This window comes from Acanthisitta chloris, unplaced genomic scaffold, assembly GCF_000695815.1.
Source record: "Acanthisitta chloris isolate BGI_N310 unplaced genomic scaffold, ASM69581v1 scaffold22847, whole genome shotgun sequence".
Taxonomy (NCBI): domain Eukaryota; kingdom Metazoa; phylum Chordata; class Aves; order Passeriformes; family Acanthisittidae; genus Acanthisitta; species Acanthisitta chloris.
In genome coordinates this window covers 1-22,680 of record NW_008684558.1, presented here as the reverse complement: position 1 = coordinate 22,680, position 22,680 = coordinate 1, and the positions used below count along the sequence as shown (strand labels likewise).

Genomic DNA, 22,680 nt, shown 5'->3' with positions numbered 1-22,680 from the left:
GTCATCCATCCTCAACTAAGATCCTTTCTTGCTCACACTGAAGACAATGGGAAGATTCCCAACAACTTCAGTAGAAGCAGGATTGGGATTCATCAGAGCCAATGGCAAACTTTTCTGCTCCTTCCCTTCCAAGGCACTGTCTCTTCCATATGGCGTGCAGCCAGGGAAAAATGCCAGTTTTCCTGGCTCATCCCACACTCATGTTTCAGTTGTTCACTCTACAGGACATCTGAGAACAGCCTTTTATTTTTTCTCATGCTCTGTGTATTTGTACTAATTGCAGCAAACTTTCAGATTATAACAGTACCGAAGAAAAATTCTGAGCCCAAGAGCAAGGCTTGGTTGATCGATCCCTCAGGAGCCAGCAGTCAGTCTGACAACTTTGCAGAGGGCATGTAAAAATTGCCTGGAGAAGGCACCAGTTTGTAGACACAGCAGCCAAAAAGCTATTAGCAAGCATGAGACTGATTTGTTATAAAATCACTTACCCAAGGTCACTATGTGACGGCAGGATGCTCGAGAGCATTTATGGCTGCCAGTGGCTGTATGAAGTGACCCCGTGGTCCATGTGGAACCTGGGAGCTGGGAGGGAGTCACTGGAACATCAGTGAGACACCAGTTACCTCCTTCCTTCAGCACATCTCAGCTCAGAGCACTTCCAGGTCTCCAAAATTGCAGTACAAGTAGAGAGGCCACCCAAGAAAAGCTTCGTTCACATAAACCCTGAGAGCAGGTCAATAGTGCCAGGCAGTCTTTAAATAAATTCAAATATCTCACTTTTCAGGAAAAATGTGGCCAAATGTTTGTTTACCTTAGCATTACACCTGAAGACAGTGAGGCCAAACATTTGTAGCAGAGTTCAGCAGCACAGTTGTGCAGGACAATTTGGCATGTCAATCAAATACGGGAACATTTTTGCCCAAGAGTTATCATACTCTCATTTTACAGACAGGAACAAAACACAGGAAGAGGCTAGAGATGACACAGGGTGTTAATTCTTTACAAACAGCCAGTCATTACCCACTACCAGAGAGCACATAACTGTGGTTTTTCAGTAACATGCTGTAACCATTCCAGTCATCACCACAACCTCTTACAGCCAGGGCTCCTGCTCCTGGTCTGCATTACTCTGCACTTATGTCACATCACTATTTTTAAGTGTTTTCTTTTTTTCCCTTCTTTTTAGCCAAATACTTCCCCAGTTTGTTTTATAGCTAGCACAGTTATTTGCAGAGCTGTACACATCTGAGTAGGTACCACACTGGCATGTGTGGAGGGTGAGGGTGTCAAGGGAGCAGGAAGACACTGTGCCAGCGTTGGTGCTGCTGACTCTGCCACAGTGCATGTGGCATGGGGCTGCAGCCCAGGAGCACTGCCTCCCTCCCTCCAGGTCCCAGGCTCAGTGCTCTGGAACACACTGCCTTCTTCCAGGGGCAGGGAACAGCAGCAGTTTGGGATCAAAGCCAAATCTGTTCCCAAAGGCTCATTCACAACAGTGGAAGGATCTTGTTTTGAAAAGGATGTTCGAAAACAAAACGTGACTCTCAGGAATCTTCCAGAATCTGTTTCCTTTTTGAAGTTTTCCTATTGGGTTTTTTCCATCTTTGCTCATTTGTTTTGTCTCTCGGGGTGGAACTGAAAGCATAAGCTCAGAGATTCACTGTGAGTTTATGTTCTGTTCAACTGAAACTCAGATACTGTGCCCAGGCAAAAGGTGAACAAGTACAAAGCTGGCTTGATTTCCATCAGGATACTGATAATGCTGAAAAAGCCAGCACATTCCATGGTTTTGTTGGCACTCGCTCTCAGAGTTTCTGCCATGCTGAACAACTGAAAATATCTGATTATTTTTGTGGGTGGTAAAGAGAAGCGTTTCCTATTTAGAATTCCTTACTTAGAATTTTGGTGGCTGTTTTTCACTTTGTCCATTTATCTCTCATGAAACCCAAAGAGAGCTCTTGCTCTCCAGTCATTCTTCCAACACTGAAGTCTGGAGTTCCTTTGAAGTTTACTTTGGCATCTACTTCCTCAAGCAAGCACCTTAAAAAAAATTAAAGCTGAAAGTGGTACCCCACTCCCGACTCAAGACATAAGTTCAGATATTGATTTCTAGGAACAAAGATTTAGTGAAAAAACAAGACACTAAAGTTACAACAGAGCCTACAAAATCTAGGTTAGCTTTCATACTATCAATCAATTAGTTGAGTTAGATAGACATTCAGTTACACAGCTCTTCTATTCAAGTCATTCCATACTGCTGACAGCAGTTGAGCGAGGAACAATAATTTCAGGGAATACATAGGAAATAACAAATATTCCCTAAGTCACTGGCACTCAAACAGGTCTAAAATTGTGACTGGGCATTTACAATTATTCAAAAGATTGGTAGGAAGACCAACTCCACACCATCTTATAGTTCTAGGCTTTAAAAAACAAACAAATCATCCCCCCAACATATAATACTTTGCCCTACTATAATTAAGGCACTGGATTGAGAGAAGGAAAAATCTGTGTTCAATTTCTGGTTCTGCTATCAATTTCCCACATCATCATGGGCAAATCACTCAAGTTTGAGAGCTCACACACACCATATTACCATGCACCAGGTGAGCCACACTGCTAAGCCTGTTTGCACACATTTAAGACATGACAAGTGCAAGGTAATGCCACCTAATTTAACTCGGTATGGAATAAATTCACACTAAATGCCTTTATCTTGCATTTGTTGTGGATTAACATACATAAAGAGAAATTCAGGCCACAAAAGAAGCCTGATATGTCTGTGCCTCTACATTTAACACAACACTTAAACATGCATGCAAGTGGTCTTTAGACCTTCATCTTTCTTTCAGTCATTCACCTACAAGCATCTATTCATTTCTTGTCTGTCTTTTATGTTTAGATCACAAATGAATGAAGATGTTCTCATGGTACCTAATATACAAGGCTTTCAGCCTCGGTTGAGAGGTTTAGGATACAATACAAAGAAACACTACAGGTTTAATTATCTACATTTGTATGAACTGAACTTCCCTTCCTGGCAGAAAAGTGCACCTACTCAAATGCTGGATTGCAGTTCTACCACAGGAGATGATAAAGAAATGAGGGCTGACCCAAAACCAGAACTAGCATCTATACATTGCTATGCCAATTAAAAATAAAATGTAATAGCAACAAGTGAGGTTGCAGCTCACAGCACATTAGGTACTTCCCTTTGAACTCTGAACTTGAGTTGGGATCTGTCTCATGTTCTACGAGAAAAAGACATTTCCCAAAGTACAGAATAGAAGGAATTTGCATGTAGATGACACTACTGTCCAGAATGGAACAGTATGTCCCCAAGGAAGCAAAAAGCACTGAAAACATCCTACTGCTAAAGATCTGCCCAACCTCCTGCTGGCAGTAGCCTGCACCAGCCTCTCATGTTGGTACAAATCTCTTCCCTTCACACTAGGATGATCTAGAACTGCCCTGTCAGGATTGTTAGCTTCCTGCCTAATTGTTTCCCTGCCCACTAGACTGAAAAGTAAGTAGTTTTCATTCAATGTTTTCATGACAACTTAGCAAGCATTTTCTTTGACAAGCAGAATGCACAGTTAGTGTTTTAGAGGGCTTTGGTTTTAGTTTAAGGCCTTTCCTTTGTTTCACCAGGTCAAATTCTGTAGCATTCAAAATTAAATTCTGAGAGACATGGCCAAAATTCAACCCAACAGTAACATTAAAGTAAGTGGAGCTAAATGTAGGATGAAAATATCCTGAACTCTGGATTTGGCTTTTGGAGTTGAATTTTATGGCTAGTGCACCCTTTTTGAGTGTACATAGGAGCACCAGGGACACAAATGTCTCTTTCAGCATACAGCCTCAATTCAACAGAAATTCTCCTTGTGGCTGAAATTTGAGCTATTAGTAAATCAGTGACTGCAGTTGCATTTGCTAATCCCAAGGAATTGTTATGCTGATTGGAAGGCCTGCTCTGCAGCTTACAAAATTGTCTAGGCATGGTCTAGATTTGTAAGGTATTTTAAAATGTTTTGTCACTTTTCTACAACGTTCAGTTTCTTCCTGTCAACTAAGCTTACCAGTACAGCAACAGCAGTTCCATGAAGCTTTAGTTTGTTTATTTGTTTGTTTTTTCCTTTTAAGAGAGACTCATACCTATTCCAGGGATTCTGGGGGAAGATGACTGGAGAAGAACACGTCCTTCAGTCTCCCAGCACAGATTAATAGCAAAACATCAAGTCTACTGCAACATGCTCTCAATTTAGAAAGTGCTGGTGCTATAAAGAGAAAGCCATTGATTATTCATCCTTGGTTTATAAGACTCGAGAACAAGTACAAAAAGTAGCTTCTTACAAGAGAATCTGGGGCTTCTATCTCTGCAGAATTTAGAATGTCATTCCAAAATTCATCTTCTTACAAAAGGCCCTATAATTCCAACATAAAACCAAAACGGGAATGTGTCTTATGTCAGCTATGCATTAGCTGCAGGGTTTAGATTAGGAGTACCTGGGCAAAGGAAGTTGTGGTGCAGCAGCAGTTTATGGCTCTGTGCACACCTAAAACAGACACATCTCCTGCAGCAGATGTGGTCCTGGTCTGGGGGGTCTGTCCTGCTCCAGCACTGTAGTAATGATGGAGACAGCTCCTGTTTCATAGGGTGCAAGGCTGGTGTGGACCTTGGGTTCTTCAGAGTGGCCTGTCTAGAAACACTCAATACACAAAGCAGTTTACCCAGTCACTGCTTAAACCTTTGCTCATTAACCCTCTCAACAACAGTGATGTAGAGAAAAAAAATCTTCACAGATGGGAAATCAAGGAATAAATTCAGGGAACTGTTTTATGAGACCTTGAGTATCAACAGCAGAACCATAATTAAAACTCAGAGTGTTCCTAACTCCTAACCCTGTGTTAAACAACATTTATACCTGGGTTTGGTACATAAAACCTTAACAAATTACATGGGAGGAAAGGGAGGGTCAGAAAGGACATTATTTCTGCACAAGTGGTACTTTCCAATTACATGGAACCTCGAACAGCCTAGAGCCCAGCTTCTTTGCATTTTGTAATCAATTCTTTTGCAGAGATATGCTGTTTGCAGTTCCCACCTCTTATACTAGAAACCCTTCTTCTCTGGAAAGAAAGGAGTAAGACTGGCTTTCGCACACCTGACCAGAGACAGCCCAGGAGAGCACAACTGTGGCCAAAAGGTCCAGCTCTGAGAATACAGTGTAGAGTGGGATTAACATCTTACTGGCTCTCATTTGCACACCTTGTGGACAGGTGGCTAAATTGCTCAAAAACCAGACCAAACGAGGGGATGCAAAGTAACATACTAACTTCTTTAATAGAGTCCAATCCAATTAAACCAAAATCACTCTGAGAACCCCTGGGTTTATTCACACTAAACAAGTCAGTGGTACATAGTGTTAACCCGATAGCTGATCGTATTCATACCCTGGGTCCCATGTGAAAAACGAGCACCAGTCAACCAGACTGAAATGGTATTTTTTCCTTCCTTTTTTTTTCTTTTTTTTTTTCATAAAAACTATTTCTTTCATAGACTTAAAACAACCAACTAGCCAAGTTATTAATTATGGTACATCTAAAAAAAAATTCAGCCTAACCCTAATGTGACTGCTGCTTTAAGAGTGCTCTGTGTATCGCCTTAGACTGGCTTTTCAGTAGCAATTGATTACAACAGGTCCTAAAATAATAATAATAAAGAATTCAAAACCTGACAGCAAATTTAATGGTCAGAAGTAATAAAACCAACCTGTTCTGAAAGGTGACTTTTCTCAGCAGTTCAGTCCTGCTGCAGCACTCACAGCCTCACGAAAGGCAGAAGGGGTTCAAATTCTCTCACCTTATTAAAATTTTTCTGGTTTAAAGGACAACCTGCTAGGAACAATGGGGCATTTTTCTCAATGTTATACTCAATAATGGGTCAATAATGGGTCTGTTTTTAAAACTTACTGTTTGTCTGGGGTAGGTTAGGGAGGGTGGGGATAGAGAGAGAACATCATCAGAGCTCCCTGTAGCTGTAGCTCCCCAGGTGCCTCGGTCACTAGGACTGTCCCATTCTCTGACCAGCGCTGGCAACTTTTGATTATTCTGGAAGAACACGAAGCAACACCAGCAGCAGCCTCTTAGAGCTCCATTTAGTGTTTTGGGTCATGTCTCCTATTCAAGGCCACCATCTGCTGTAATTTATCAGCTAAGAAGCATTTTCTCCCTCTCCCCAGTGAAGGTTTAAAGGTGGGGTAGGGCATGAGACAAAGAGGGAAGCTAAAATGAATAACAAAATTCTCAGCTATAGAACCAAATTTCATTATTTCCTCTTTCATTCACAGCATCTTATCACTATAGCCAGACTGCTGCTTTGCTTTGTTAAGATCCAACTGATCTCATTTCCCCTCTGGCCCCATTGGTTGCTGGTCGACCTCTGGATCCACTAGGGATGATGCAAATGCTGACTGGACGATCTGAAACCCAAATGACTCCAGAAGAGACATGTTCTGTTGGGGTGAAAAGGGGGATCCCAGAGCAGGACCAAGGTCCCCCAGTGGGCCACCAAGGGCCCTGACGTGAACTTTCTGTATGTGTTTGTTCAGGTAAGACTTTGACCGGAAAAAGCTGCCGCACTCGGGGCACGGGTACTTCTTATCTCCTTCCGTTTCCATTTTGTTTTTGCTCACTGCCAGGTCACACGAGAAGGACCCATTGGTGCTCTGTTTCTCAGGAGTCTTGAGGTCACTGGTGTCAGAGAGGTCTCCATATGAATCAGAACTCTCAATCGGGTCCGAATGCGAACATTTCTGGCCTTCTACGGGAAAAAGAGAAGAGAGAAGTTTTCAGAATCTTATCTCCCAAAAAAGGGTGTTTCACAAGCATTAAGACAGATTAGATTAGTGACCACCTGATTACAGTAATGCCTGTCATGATAGAATGATGCACACAACATCCAGTCCCTCATATTCTAAAGCCCTTGAGCACAGATTCTCTTTCCAAGCCCCCAGGCTGCTCTCAGAGCAATGCTTGGGGTTTCAGTGTGGATTTGTCATGACACAGAATGCAACCACAGTGGGTTTCTGGGTTTTATATAATACGTTTTGAGTCCCAAAGTTGTCTCACAATGTTTACACCTCAGACACTACAAAAGGATGGACCTAATGATGAGCTTTTAGCTGTGCAAGTCACTTGCACGCTGCTGAAATACTGTTGATACTCTGGGGAAGAGACTAGAAACTTCATGAAGAACAACAGGCTGCAGCAAGATGTGAAGAAACCTGGAAATACTCAGCAAAACAGGAGTGAGCTACTGCAATTTAAGACGTGCAATTCCATTTAGTCCCAAGTAACTCTTCTTTACAAGTGCAACACTGTTAGAACTGAACACCATCTAAAATTGTTACATCTTTAAATACTGTAGTGTGAAAGAGGAGAGAGGTCAGGGACACTACCTTAAGCCAGTTGGATACATATCCTAGCAAAGCCATTGGTATGTTTGGAGCCTTCCCCATTCTCCTCTGGCTTTATGCCAAGGAAGTTTGTCCACACATTTTGCTCAGTGCATGTGAATGAGTGAGGGAAATCCAGACATATTCACTAAACAAGTCTCTGAATACAAATAAGCTGTACCTACTATTAACTCTAAAAGACCAAAGCACCACTTGGCACAACCCAAAAGACAGATTTGCTCTGGACTCAGCATTACAAACCAAACAGGATATGCATGAAATCAAGACACCACTAAGCAGAAGTAAATCTCTTGTTAAGCCAGCACACCACCCAAAACCAAAGGGCTTCTGTAGTATCTCTATAAAGACTTCAACAGAAAAAATTACACAACTGTAGCTTTCTACTGGTGCAGAGTTCATTTAGCCCAGCCTGCTGTGTTCTCCTGGGCAAGGAGAAAACAACTATCGTTTGGAAGAATTTTCTGATGTTTCAGCTTCACCAGGAATACTGACAGCTCAAACCAAGAAGCAAAAAGCAAGCTACTCTGCAGAGATAAACACGCTGCATTACTTATTCAGAAGTTAAATACTCTTTAGCTATGCTTACAATGACATCTTTTTCCTTCCCCCCACCCCAAAAGTGCAGGTTAAAAACTAAAACAAAGTACCAGTACTATTATCACCCTCCACTTCTCCTCCCCAGCAACACCATTTAAAAGGGTAAGTTTTGCTACAGATAGTTGCACTGCTCCTCATCACCCTGAGGATGAATCCTTATGAACTGCATTCTGCAGCTCCCCCTTCCTTCACTGGAAACCAGAAACATGGTTTGACCGACAGGAGATTCAGAGTGGGAGTAAGGACCTTGCCCATGATCTGCATCCCTGAGGCAAAAATTGAGATGCTGTCTGTTCTAGGAAGTGGGTCAAGATGAACTAACATGGCTTTTGCAATCTCCAAAATCAAAGAACCTGCCAAAAATTCACATACTCTTATGTGTCCATCTCCTTCTCCCAGACTTGTTAAATCGGCTATCCAAGGACAGATATTACATCCTACATGATGCTATGGAATTTCTCTGCATCTCCCTAAGCTTCTCTCCAGTATTTTCCCTGTCCTTCCTCCCTCCCCTTTCTCATGCCCAGCCCAGCACCCCACAACACAAAGTTCTGCACAGAGCAGCAAGGTGCAGAGCAGCGAGTCTCTTGCCTTTGATGCCATAGGTCCTGACGCAGTGGAACGCTGCTCCCCCATTCGGGATGGACTCCTGGTGCCTGGAGACCTGGGGAAGGGGAACACCGTGGTGGGTTTTAACATGGACCTTTAAGTAGGAGGCAGAGGAGAAACCTAAACAAGATAAAAGGAGATGAGATCCTGCCACCAGCAAAGACACACATCTGCCTTCCCTGTTCTTTTGATCTTTCTCTTGCTCCTGCTCCCTGTTACGAAGTGCCATTACGCCACTGGTTACCCACGACATGCCCAAGTAGGATTCCTACTCCTAGCGAGGCAGTAATGCAAGGCACACTCTTCATCAGACTGTGCTGGCGCTTTGGAAGTTGGGATGAAGGAGCAGCCTCCTTAGGAACAAATCCTGTGTCAGCAAACCTAGCAGATGACATGAAACTTTCTGGAAAAAAGGCCAAAGAGACGTCAAACAAAAAGGCACCGATGTCTCTGCACCATTTCTGTGCTGTTTTATTTATTTTAATTAAAAATGCCTTCATCATCTGATAATGCTGTGGAAGGTAGTTCAAACTAGTTTATTTTATACTGTTAGGATTTGAAGGACTAACAGTTAGTAGCAGCTCTTGCTAGTTTTTAGTGTGCTTTTACCTTCGGTTTATAGCATTTACAGTGACTCCAAAAGGCAGAGAGCTACAACTACTGAGTTTTTAAGGTATACTTCTACAGTGACTTTTGAAAAACATTGCCTGCATTCAGCTCATCTGAGTTTGAAAAAATACTAGAACTCATATTTTGTCTGCAGTTAACAAAAAAATATTAAAAATGTCAATGATTTCATTAGCTCTGATCTGTAAGCCCAAACCACTGAAATTAAAAACATGTATTTCAAACAACTGGTTTCTGAACAAAGTAGTTTTTTACATTTCTGCATATGATTTTTAAAATGGTTTTTGAAGTCTCACAAATATGTCCTTTTCCTTTAATGCAATAAATTATCTCACATATACTTTGGAATGTTTTTTCATTCAATCTTAGTAAGAAGTAAATCACTAGTAGTACATCAGGACCATATATAAGGCACAAGAAGGAGAGTTTTAATGACTTCCTGCACAGATAAAGCTACCAACAACCATCTTAATTTTCTGTTATATTTTGAACAGAGTATTATGGCACTTTCATGTTAAAACATTTTTCTTTAACAACTGAGAATACAAGACAAGGTTCCCCATCACAGACATAAGAGTTCCAGGATCCCTTTCTGGACAGAGAAAACCCAAGCCCTAGGTGCTTTGAAATTAATACAGCAGTTACAGCACAAGCCCCTGGAAGAGAACTTTCATACCAACACTTCACTTCAAATATGAGTAGATATTCTATTGCAAAGCCATTTTTATAGGGATATGTACTCACATTTGCTGATCTATAATAATATATTAGGAAGGATGCAAGCCCAATACTGCACGTCTCTCTGGGGTGCATCTTCTGACAGCAGCTCTTAGTTTCAGGTGCTGCACTCATTAATGAACGCGGCTTTACACTAGAATTCTCTATCCCTAGCCACCAGAATATCCCTCTGCCCACTCTGTTCTTAGAAACAAGGATCTAAGAGTATCCAGGGGTCACAAAGAATTACATATCCAGGACCTGCAAAGCAAGACAGAACTCCACTGCAACCTGCTGAAGGGGAGAAGGGCAGGTCGCTGAGAATGAACAAGGGGTAGTTACTGAGGACCCCTGAGCTGAAGATGAATGTACAGAAAAGTATGCACATCACAACTGAAGAAACTGAGAACATATGACTCAAAGTACAATGGAGCAGAATCACCTAGCTCAAGTCATCCAGGGAATTATTGTAAGGATATTATCCTCTGAAATAATGCAAGACCTACCCTCAGACACAAAATGCTACACTGAAAACCTCACTGGGCAACAAGAGAATATGTTTTTACAAATACCAAAAATTCACTGTAGACATGGAAAGAACCAGTGTTTGATTGGTATAGAAAAGGGCACAATGTACAGATACAATGGTGACACTTCTACCTACAAGGCACTTCCCTCATTTCATGCATGTGTCTAATACCAACAGGCATGCTGAGCTGAAGCTCTTTTATGTAGCAATGCATTAAAATCTCACTGCCAACCATAAAAAAAGGACTACACACAGGTATTCAGTGTTTTTCTATACTACAACCGACACAGGAAAACCCAAAGTTGTAATCTCTGCTACACAGTATTTTTTCTGAACTCTGCAATTCTATTTGTAGAGTACATTGTTTTCCATAATGAATACTGCTGCAAAGTGTGCTAGCTCCCCTTTATGCACTTGGCAGATGAATATGTGAGTCATCAACTTCCATCAAAGCAGTAAGAATGCCAACTGCTCCATAGGAAACCATTTAAAGGGAGATTTTTTGGGTTTGTTTTCATCCTAATTTTTTCTGGAGCATTTAGCACTGGCCTTTTTTTTTCCTCCACCAGACTTTAATTATTACCAATGCCTGTCCTAGGAATATGGGGAGTCATACACAATATTGCTTTACTTTCTAAAGTCTCTTTCTGAGCCAAGTCAGACTAATGCAGAGGATAAAGTGGCAGCATTTTTCAGAGAAGGAATGTATTTATGGCCTTACCCATACACAGCTCTGCTTTGCAGAGCAGATTATTTCTTCATATCAGAAGAACCAACATTAAAAACATGCACGGAGAAGAAATGATGTGCTTTATATAAATGGGACCTATCCCCTGATCTCTTAGATAACATCTATAAGGAGAAAAACTAGAAATAATCGCAGGATGCTCCTTGTTCCAAGTTCTAATTCGGATTTAGCTGGAACATGAGGAGAATGTGTCTTGCTTTAATGGACTCCGTGTCCACCATGAAATGTACAAGAATTCATCTTGCTGTCAGAAATAAATTTCATCTCACTTGTGATTGGAATGTTTACCCTTCTCCTAACTCATCTGATTTCTGTGAAACAAACAATGTGTATGTGTTTGAAAGAGAAAAGCAATGGTCTGAAATGCACGTGTTAGTACAAAGCACCAGCTCTGGTCTTGCCAAAGTCATTAATCTCCTCAACTCCTTGAAAACACTCACACAAGCAAATAAAGTCCCTGAGGATGGTAATAGATTATTTAATTGCTTCCATGATTATTTAAAGCATAAAAGTCCCTGAATAAGAAAATAGCCTAGAAAAAAACCATCAAATCACAGATGGTAATTTTTTGGACATGATACTGCCCTGTTGTAAAAGAAATAAATATGATCAACCAACGGGTACACACACGACATGGCAAACCATTGGCTACTGCTTTCTGTCAGGTACTGAGTTCCATCCCCAGCTCCTGAATCCACTAAACCTTTAAAACAACATGAGACACTTGACCAAGTTCCACAGAAAAGTCTTCAGTCCAATGGGACAAACTGAGGGATTCCAAGCTCTGTCTTTAACACTGGGATATGTTCAGCTGTTAAGAGTCACCTTTAGATCCACTACTTTTTTTAATTCTTCCAAAATTCTCTCTACAAGCAGCTTGAGCATTCTTGCTTGACACTATATCCAGAGGCTGACAATTACTACATCCAGAACTAGCTAAGTTTCAATTAAAAAACACAACAGCACATTAGCCAGGGGAAGAATGAAACAAAATGCCATTGCACAAGCACCACAGCCACAGCACAGGTGCAGTCAGGTTACAGCGTGTAGCTTCTGACTGTACCAAAGCCTAGCAAATACATGTTTCTGATACAGAAATTTTCCACTAGACTTCATCTTGCCAGGCTCTACAATTTAAAAAGGTATCTGTTTAAAACAACTAACACTAGAATTTGATTCTAGAACACTTGAGATTAAAAATTCTGCTGTCGCCATCCTAAATCTGTAATCAAAATTTACAGCATAAAACAATGAATTCATAACACAGTTGTTTGAAAAATCCAGTCTGTAACTTCCTCTTCCTATGAATTTAACAGTGGGTAGATATTTAACAGTCATTCACCAGATTAATTAAATCCTCTGAGTCCTGATGTAAACTGAAATTCACAGCAATTCTGACACCTGACGTGAAATACACAAACCGTAAGAAGAAAGCAGTTGCTTAAAGTTTGCTGCACAACAGGTTCCATGTCCTTCTGCACAGAAGTGTCTATTTTATTTAAATTTCCACTGTACATTTAGACTTGCAAAATGTGAATAAACCACTTAGTCACTGCATTGTTTGAAGCCCAGGTCTGGCTCTGTCATGCTGCCTGCATTTCCAAAGAGCTGCAGTGACATCCAGTGGTAGTTAAACAAACTCAAGCTCACAAATCTTGGAAACATGACAATTCCTCCCAACCCACGTGAGTTTCTGTTTGGCACCATGTTCAACCGAAGGAGAGCAGGTGTAGCACCTGGATCTCGGGTGGATCTTCCATGCTGGTTATCACAAGAAGAATCGGAATAAGCTTAAGCAGTTTTTGAGCGGACAGGCCTTCAGCCGAAAAGGAGGGCAAGCTCCCTTTCTTTCACACCATCTACCTAGAGCTTCAGAACCTGATGATTTCCTACCCAGATGCCTTTTCCACTCAAACACATCACTTTCAGGACCTAACACACTGTTCAAGTAGCGCAAATACCTCCCTTGCAATGTAACATCTCTCATTACTCATCTCTGCGTGCCTCACATTGAACACAGAACAGCTTTATTCTCTCAGAAGACTTCACCTCTCAAATTAGAAAAGGGAACACACATCAGGAAAAACCATCTCACCAGAAAAAACAAGATCCCAAAACACAGCAGTAACCTCTTCCAACAGACCAGCTATGTGCACCTGTGAGAGCCAACTATGTATTTTGAAGTTGAGCATTAATCATTCCAAAACCAAGAAGAAATCAGTAAGTCAAAATCATGTTTCCAGCTTGCCTTACATCCCACAAAGCCTAAATTTCCATGTCTCTCCAATTGAAGAGTACCACAAACAGATGGAAAAGCTTCATAAGCCCTTAGTCATATGGCTTAGTTTTAGTTAATCCTGCAAGGAGCAGGGAGTTGGACTCAAGGATGTCTATGGGCCCCTTCCCTCTCCAGATACTCTGTGATTCTCTGAAAAGCTGTACTTGTACAAATAAAAGTAAAGCACATTTCTAGTGCTCTTTACAAAATTTGCTTTAGAAATGTACATTAATACAAAGCAATTTCGTGGGTTAAGAGGGAGAAGAAGCTTCACTCTGCTGCACCAGGAGGTTAAGCAACACTTGATAACAGAATGTAATTTGGTTATGTTTAGTGTATAATTTTCAACTTCATGTGTATTTCAAAGATTCTTCTTCCAAACTGATTGCAAGGACTTAAGTCTAACCAGGTATAGAAAATAAAAGAGGTATTGTGAACAGCAGCAAGGCAACTTATCATGGTTATTGTATAGGGATCTGGCTATATGGCAAATAAAATTCTTAAAACTCTCTAGAAACAATTTCCTTCAGATTTAAACTGAATTTTTTTAGGAACAATCAGCCATGTGAAAAGGCCAGACCTATAGTTCCACCACTTTCAGGGTTAAGTATTCAGTCAGAAAAGCAGAGTATGTACTCTGCATAGGTGGTATAACCTCCTCCTGTTGCAGAGTCATGTAGCCTTACGGCTTCCCTCCAGTGCTGTCCCATCCCACTGGAATAAATAAACAGTGTCTTCATTACCTCGGTTACAGATAGTGCAGAAATTGCTTGGTCCTTCACTATGCTTCTTCAAGTGATCTGCCATATATGCTGCTCTCAAGTACTTCCCACACACCTGGCATGGAACTTTGTCTTCATGGCACGCTAGGTGTGAGCGCAGCCGGTCACGCGTGGCAAAGGAAGCGTTACAAGTCTGCAGGTATAACGAGAACCATGTGACTCATCAGCTCTGCTAAAAGCACTGATATTGTTAAATACATTTAGCATTTTTTAGAGCAAATACCTTAGATCCTGTGCAAACACACAAGTGACATGGTGCACAAGCCATTTTCCCACAAATAAAAAATTCAGATCACCAACACATTGTACAAGATGTGATGTTACCATTTGAAAGAATTAAGAAAACAAGAAAACAGCTCTGATATACTATAGACAATAGAACTTAAATCAAGATAGAGTCGTAAGGCTTTAGCTCCTCTCTGAGAATGATTAATAATAATTAACAAAAGAAACAGCACAAACCACTTTGTTCCATTTACAGTAAGTTATGCCATTTCATTGAGCCATTACAATCACTTTAGACCACTCAAAATGTCATCTCTCTCTGTCATCTTCCTAAATTCTACCCTTCGATGTGATCAATCCAACTTCAGCACCCAGAATTATTTTGGAGTATGAAGACATACAAACAAAACAGCAGAGAACTCTCTGGGATGAGAAGATGATGAGACAGTAGAAGAGTCATCCTGCTATCCACAGCAGCAGTGCAAAATGTGTAAGTGAAGCCTCGGAACTGAGCAGATATCAAAATAGCTGCACGACATTGTAATCTGCTTATAACTTACCCCTGAGCAAGGTATCATATTCCACTTGCTACCATGAAACAAGCTTGATTTGGCCTAAGATGATATTGATTCTACTTGCCCACTTTCCAGATGAAATCCACATGATGAGTGAAGGCTCCCTCCCATTTTTATAACCCCAGCAACTGGCAGGCATGCAGGCTATGTCTACAGTTCTGAAGGGTTTGCTCTATCTCTAGTGTGTGAAGGAAAATAAATCCCCAGCAATATGCTGTACCAGGTATTAAAGGTATGGTCTAAACCATCCCACAAGTGCGAGAGGAGAAACAAAAGCAAACATCCATCAGAATGACCAGACCAAGCAGGCAGCAGTGACATCCAAGTGTTCAGTGCTCTGTTTATACAACCTTTACATAAAATTGCAGAGTTTTAAGATCTATAACCAGAACTCCCTATATAATATGAGGATATTAAGTGACTTGGGAGCTGGATATGTTTTGTCTTTTCAAGCATCAGTGTGTAATTAAACCACTGTTTCAATAGACCTGTTAAATGAACAATCCTAGCAAACTTCCAAAAGCGTAACTTCAAGCAAGTAAAACTGATAATACAGAAGAGGATAACACATATAATTATATAAATTCAGTTAATCAAGAGCTTAATCCAAAACCCATTGAAGGCAGCTGAAAAGTACCTATCAATTTCAACAGGCTTTACACTCATTCGATCCTGTGAGATGCTTAAGTCCAGCAAACTCCCATGGAGCTGAGGCTGCCCAAGAATTAACACCTCAGAGGATCAGGACTTAATGAAATTAAAAAGGCAACAGTAAAATTATCTGCATTTCTGCAACACACAGTTTAACTAAGCTCACCAGACAAAGATTCATAAATCGCAAGCAGTGAAGATTAAGAGGCAAATTCTTTCTCTTCATTTGAAATCTCAGTACACAGCGCTGAGCAAAACAGGTGCAGCTTTCACTTACTAAAATGTTTGTAGAGGTAAACGCTTTTAAGGCAGGATTCCAGCACTGATACTAATCAATCTGTTGGATACTGACTGAGGATACTAACTAGACAATCAAGACTGACAGCCAAGAGATCCATCATCAGTAAATCTGAGACTGAGGAGCCCCAGTGAGCGCCCATGCCCCAGCACTGGGAGTGCATCAGCTGATGAAGCAGATCAGAGACAAATCACATAAACACAGGGACACCAGAAGTAAAACTGTATCTGCCCCATAGTGAGCTGAGCAAGCTGAAAGCTTAGGGAAAGGCAATATAATAACTTCTGTGTTTGATTTCTCACTCTTGCTTCCGAGCTGTGCAAAGTTCACCTTGGGATAAGCTATATAGTAAATATATCTGTGAAGAAGCTTAAAAAAAAATTAAGTCCAGTGGAGAAAGCAAGAACCAGTTGAGCTGAATCATAACAATGGGAGACAGGACTAGGTTTAAAGAAAACCCCAAAGTTAATATTCAAATAGTTAATATTTCTAAAAGGTATATAGAAAAAAAAGTTTTATTTCATGAAAGATATGAAGTGCTAAATGAGTGCTAAGTATTTGTAATTAATTGTTAATCACAGAAGAAAGTCCTCCAGTGCTCTCCTATCAAACATTGCACAGGTATATAGACCAAAAAGAATATATAAAGTTTAAAAAACATTGTTTAAGAAATACCTCTTGAAGTTTCAACTTTTCTATGGATGTGGATGTCTCTGAGCTTATTCCATGGTGGCTGCCATTTTCCTGCTAATAGGCAGGAAGTAAGAGAAATTAGGACAGGAAGAAACTCATTCTGCATTGAAATCAATGGGAAAAGCACTGGACTTGGGATGCCAATTAAGCTGTGCTTTAATTTAACCTGCATTTTTCTTTTATTTTTTTAAATTGCCAAAAGAACAACCTGTCTCTTGCCTCTGTGAAGAAGCAAACTTCTGTTTTCTCTCACGGCCACAGGTTTTCAGATCACCATTTCCTCCCATACTGCAGCCTACCTCTCACCCCACTCGCAGGCAGAAGCCAAGAGCTGCACCCCTGCCCTGCCGAGAGTCAGCGAGCTCAGCTGCTCCATTATGGCCCTAAAACTGACTTACCCCTTCTCCTACATCCAGAACTCAACTGTCAGATCAGGAAAAACACCCAAAAATCATCAGTGAATCCAAGGGAAAAGATCCAGAGTGCCATTTGCCTGGACACCAAAGCAACTTATCGGATCCAATTTCTCAGCTGCCTTGCTCTGTGGATACTTTCCCCAGTCTGACTCTATTTTAACAGTAATAAAAAAAGCTGGAGTCAGGACTTTGGCATCAGGTGCTAGAACTTAGGATACCTGTCAAAGGTTTGGAAAGCACAGCCATTATTCTAGGGGGATGAGTGCAGGCTTACATGCAGAGCAGTGAGACCTATAGCTGTTGCAGTGATGCTCAGCTTATCCTGCTTCTCATACTTTCATTTTATTTATCCTGAAGTTGGGTTGACACATTCTCACTTTTGTTTTGGTACTCCCAAGTGTACCATGATGTCACACCAACAAAACATAGATATCAACCATGAGAGCTCAGGTAAATGGCCACTGGATTTTGTTTCAGTCATAACAGAGCACAAATTCCAGAAATGCCATTGCAATAGAGGATTCTGGAATGCTCTTCTGTTTACTGGCAAAGTAATTATCTTTTCCAATAAACATAAACAAAGCATGACAATAACAGGAATTTTCAACAGAAACTCAACAGATTCAAAAAGGATCCTTAATGCTGCTCAGGCTTCTCTCATGGGGAGCTAATTTGCCAAACAGAATCAATGGAAAATGGGCAAACAACTTGCCAATATTAAGCTATTTTCCTTCTTAGTGGCCAGATTCTGTGTTTAGATACACATCACGGAACAGAAGTGTAACAGCTTATGAGACAATCACAAGGAGAACGTTATCGATATATCAGCTTTCATACTTGAAATGAATTTTCAGTGTGACAGCATCCCTTCTGTGGTTTGTACCATATATATCAGATCTGAGCATATTTAAGAAGACTTGCTAAATCTGACAGGATATTACAAAGTATTTTGGCAAAGACACAGCAGGTCGTTAACAAATTTTCTACACCTTAAGATTCATGAAAAATCTGTGCAGGGTTAAGCAGTCAAAAATCAAGAATCAACCAAGCCTGAAGGACACCCCTGACTCTGTCCTGATGCTTGTAACCTAGAGCCTATACCTTACTGAAACGAACAGTGCATACAGCATTGTGGCACTTTAGACAACAAACAAGGAGAAAAACTGTTCTTAGAAACTGCTATCACATAACACGTGTGCCAGGAGATGGAGTTGAGCTTGGCTGTACAATCTCAGCTTCCATATTTCTTTACTTTCTAGCTCTTAGTGTATCCTCTGATTCACACAGAGTTTATATTTAATATTCTTAAATCCATCAGAAACTATAAATAAAATTAACAGGCATCAGCTGGCAAAGGACAACTCATAGCTACCACTGTTATTCATAAACTGTCCGTTCCATAATCCTGGTATCAACAGGCAAAACACTGATGAGTTTCTGTTTATGTTGGGACCTAAACATTCATTTTTGTACTTGCACACAAACACACAGGAAAAAATCTATAGTCACCTTCGGTTCATCCACTCAGACCCCTTGCTATCCCCAAGCTGTCAAGTCTTTTTCTGAGTGGAATTTTCCAATTTTTATAAATCTATAACCCCTAAATCATCTTAAGAAGCTTAAGCCAATCTAAAGCTTTATATAGGATATACAGTTAAATCAATGTGATGGCTCTGTGGCCTGACGTTCGAATGTGCTGAGCCTCCACAGACCATATGGATGTCAACAGAAACCTTCAGATGGCTCAAGCTGTCTGGAAAACTGTTCACTGGATTATTAAAATTGCAAAATGTTTCAAAACTCTCACAATTTGAAGGAGAGATGTGTCAAAACATGCGCAAAAACGCAGACTGGGAGGCAACAATCATGTAGGATCATAAAATGTGGTTAAAAATATTAGAAGAAAAAAATCCTCTAACCTTCACTGTCTTCAAATAAAAAGAAAATAATCTTGCTCCAACTTCTTTAAATAAATCTTTCTTCAGAAACCAAGCATGGAGACTGGTAGCTCAACAAATGTTTTAGAAGTTTGCCCAACATCTATGTGGAGGCAATGTGTAAGAGTGAAAGCTGATTCTCAACCTTGGTTTTAATTGATATTTCCAGGCACCTTTTAAATCTCTCTATAACTGAATGATGAAATATCTTCTTACATTTGATCTTTCAAACTCTAACAAATAATCCATTAACTGTAAAAAACTATATCCAACATTATGGCATGGGATATTGTGATGCCATTATATTCTCCCTGGGATTAAAAAAAGCTTCCAATTTTGCTCAGTGCAATGTTCTGAAGGCTATGTGATTGAAAAAAAAAACAGTATCTTGACAAGTTATGATAACTGAACCATTTTATTTGAATGTACTCTAAAAAAATGAAGTCAGCCTTGGAGCCTCCTGATGGCAACAACTGCAATTAAAAATCAGTGGGGGGAGGAGAGGGAATCATCAGTGACATTGACCCTAAGCCCAGGTGGCTGGGTAAGAGATCCAGGGTGAGGCTGGGACAGAGCAGTAGGGAAGAACATCTGGCAGAGGGGGAGGGAGGCAGGAGGACCAAAGCTGTAGGTGACACGAGGGGCTGGGGACAGGAGGGATGTAAAGCAGCTGTGACTGCTGACCACTGTTACTTACAAACATTTGTCCCAATTCACACACACATAGTATTTTTACTGGTACTTCATAATTGTCTGCACACAGAAATGCAATGCCAAAGATTACCCACACATCAGTCTAAACCCCTCTGGCTCCTACCTGACACTTGTGAGGTCTCTCTGAGGTATGCACCTGTTTGATGTGTCCATTCAAGTGGTCTGGCCTTAAAAGAAAAGACACATAAGCACACTTAAAACAAATACTAAAAATAAACTTACAATTGTAACAAAAAGAAAAAATATCCCAGTGGTGGATCTATTTACACATTTAGTGATAGTTAACTTTCCAAGAAGCAGATCACCAACAACTGGGACTCTACTTTGTTATGTGCCCTCTCCAACTTGCTAAAAAGGCAGCATTTTCTTGGAAAGAAATCATGACTGAATGATCGGTGAAACCAGAAAATACAAGTTACAAATTCAAGCCTGCATGTCCCCTTCCAATTTCCTAGTTAGACCTTGACAATCCAGGCACTCTCGTGTACAGTTGCTGAATTTTGAAGATCAGACCCATTTGTGTTATGTCCCAAACATAGATGTAAAAAGCCAACTTTAAGCACCTCTGTGCGAAAAGACTGACTCTAAACTCTGTTGCTGTGACAAATGTTCCACCATCAAGACGAAAAAATATTCTTCTAACTCAAAACTCGGTGGAAGACTGCATTAATACAAACAAAGTGCCCTGAAGACCCCAACTAGAAGGTGCAATGGAAGAGCAAATTATTACTGAAAAAAAAGTTAGACCATTCTTCACAACCAGCAAAGCCTACTTTGAAGAAAAAAGGACTGAAGAGCTGCAGATTTTCCTGGTGGGAGTTTCTCCTAGTGGGAAGAAAGCTTTTCATTGTATGAGGCCAAAACTGCTTGGAAACAAGTTCTCCACCCTCTCCTCCCCCAACTTCCCAGCGGCACCAATGGGAGGGCACGGGATGGAATTCACGCACTGCAGACAGAAAATAGGCTGAACTTTGCAGTGAGGCAGTCAAACGCGATGCTCCAGCGATGGGCTGGAGTGGTGTAACCGGACGGACTGGTTGGGGTCCCTCCTGGGTACCTCAAGCCTAGCAACCTCACGTGCTGTGCCAGTGAATAAAGGAAAGGACACTAAAATGAGACCTCATGCTTCCAACCGCCTCTGGCTGCTCCTAAGACTGAATACTGGAACTTAAACTCTCTAGTTTTCATTCATACTTCGATTTTACAAAGCTATGCAACTATTTTCGTTGCATACTTCTATCCTGCCTGCCCGGGAAAAATGAGAACTCAACATGGATCTTTCAATTTGCCTTGATGACAAAAACCTTTCCTGTCACCACAGCAAAAATCTTCAAGTGTCAATAAAAAACAATAAAAATTGGTACACTATCCCAGGTAGCACTATAATAAGAAAAATACTTGCAGACACAGATGAAATTTTCATTGTATGACTTTCCATCCCTGTATCTGCAATCCTTATGAAGACGCATCCCTAATTACTGCCGATTTCTAAAAAAGGGGAAGGGCTACATTTTCATAATTTATTTCAATAACAAGAAGTTCCTCTAGCAAAAAAAGAGAGCTAGCAGGGGCACAATTCCACAATTCATATAGCCTTTTGATTTGTTTTCATATCTCAATTCTTTCCCTCCTGTTAGAGCAAATCAATGGCTGTAGAAAAGTGACTGCTGGTACAGAAGTAACGATATATGCATCCCCCTCCCCCCACTACTTCTAGTCTCAAAGCAAGCAGCAAACTTCCAAAAAAGTTTCAAATTCGTTAACTCAGACTATCAGATACCACTAACACAACTACGTGTACCAAACTACTCATTAAATTAGCTCCCACAAACAGCGACAACAAGAAATCAGCAACATTAAATGCACAGATCTTACGTATGTTGCAGGGCAGAAACAGGATCCCCTTCAGAAGGATGTAAACCCAAAGGACACAAAGATCATGTATTAAAAGACACTTGATGCTGCAGCCTTTGAAATCTCACCTCTTCCTTCACATTTGGGTGATAAAAAACATTACGAACTAAGAGAAATGAAGGGAAGTTAAGAAAAGAATATTTAAAACGAATACGAGAAAAATAATAATCTTGAGCTGTATTATTTTGCACTTCAACAGCACCTTCAAACTACCTACAAATCAGGAGTCTCAAGACACTTCTGTGAGGTAGGTAATTATTTCAATACTCATTTCACAGAAGAGTCATTTGAGGCAGAGACTAACTGATTTGCCCAAGGACATGCATACACCAAGCCTGGGACAAAGCTGGGAATGTTACCCAGAAGCCAACTGACTCCCGGTTCTGTGGCTTAATTACTTCTGAACCCTTTCAAGAGACTGCGGAATAGCGTCCCAGCGGAAATGGTGGAGTATCACTTCTCCACACATTTCAAAGTGGAACAAACTATCCTAAGTACATTCCCAAGGGATAGGAAAGGTAACTTCCTAGGTCTCCGTTTGCATCTGCGGTCCTCACAAGCACTCTCTTACCTGGAAAAGCCTTTTCCACAGCTCTGGCAGATGTAGGGCTTTCCCACAGAGCCATCGTGGGATCGAACATGATAGGACATCCTGTCTTTCCGCTTGAACCGTAAGCCACACACCGGACAAGAGTAAGGCTTCTCGCCAGAGTGTGACAGCTTGTGCCGATTCAGGTGGTACACGTCCCGAAAAATCTTGCCACAGATCTCACAGGCCACCTGTTTCCTCGTCCTGCTTCTTTTTCGGGGCGCATCGGGGTCATCCTGACCAGGGACACCGTTTTCACCCAGTCTCGGCGGTGGGATGTCTATGTAGCCCAGCTGCAAGCTG

At 40.9% G+C, this 22,680-nt stretch overlaps 1 protein-coding gene across 1 annotated transcript; it reads right to left on the bottom strand.

The window, feature by feature from the left end:
- Positions 1-5,743: 5,743 nt before the first annotated feature.
- Positions 5,744-22,676, bottom strand: PATZ1 (POZ (BTB) and AT hook containing zinc finger 1; the record flags this gene model as incomplete). Its single annotated transcript, XM_009079398.1, has 6 exons — positions 5,744-6,820; positions 8,667-8,804; positions 14,327-14,498; positions 16,790-16,858; positions 19,978-20,041; positions 22,360-22,676. Coding segments are annotated over 6 exons (1,176 nt in total), but the record flags the coding sequence as incomplete, so codon positions are not given.
- Between the last annotated feature and the right edge of the window lie 4 nt (positions 22,677-22,680).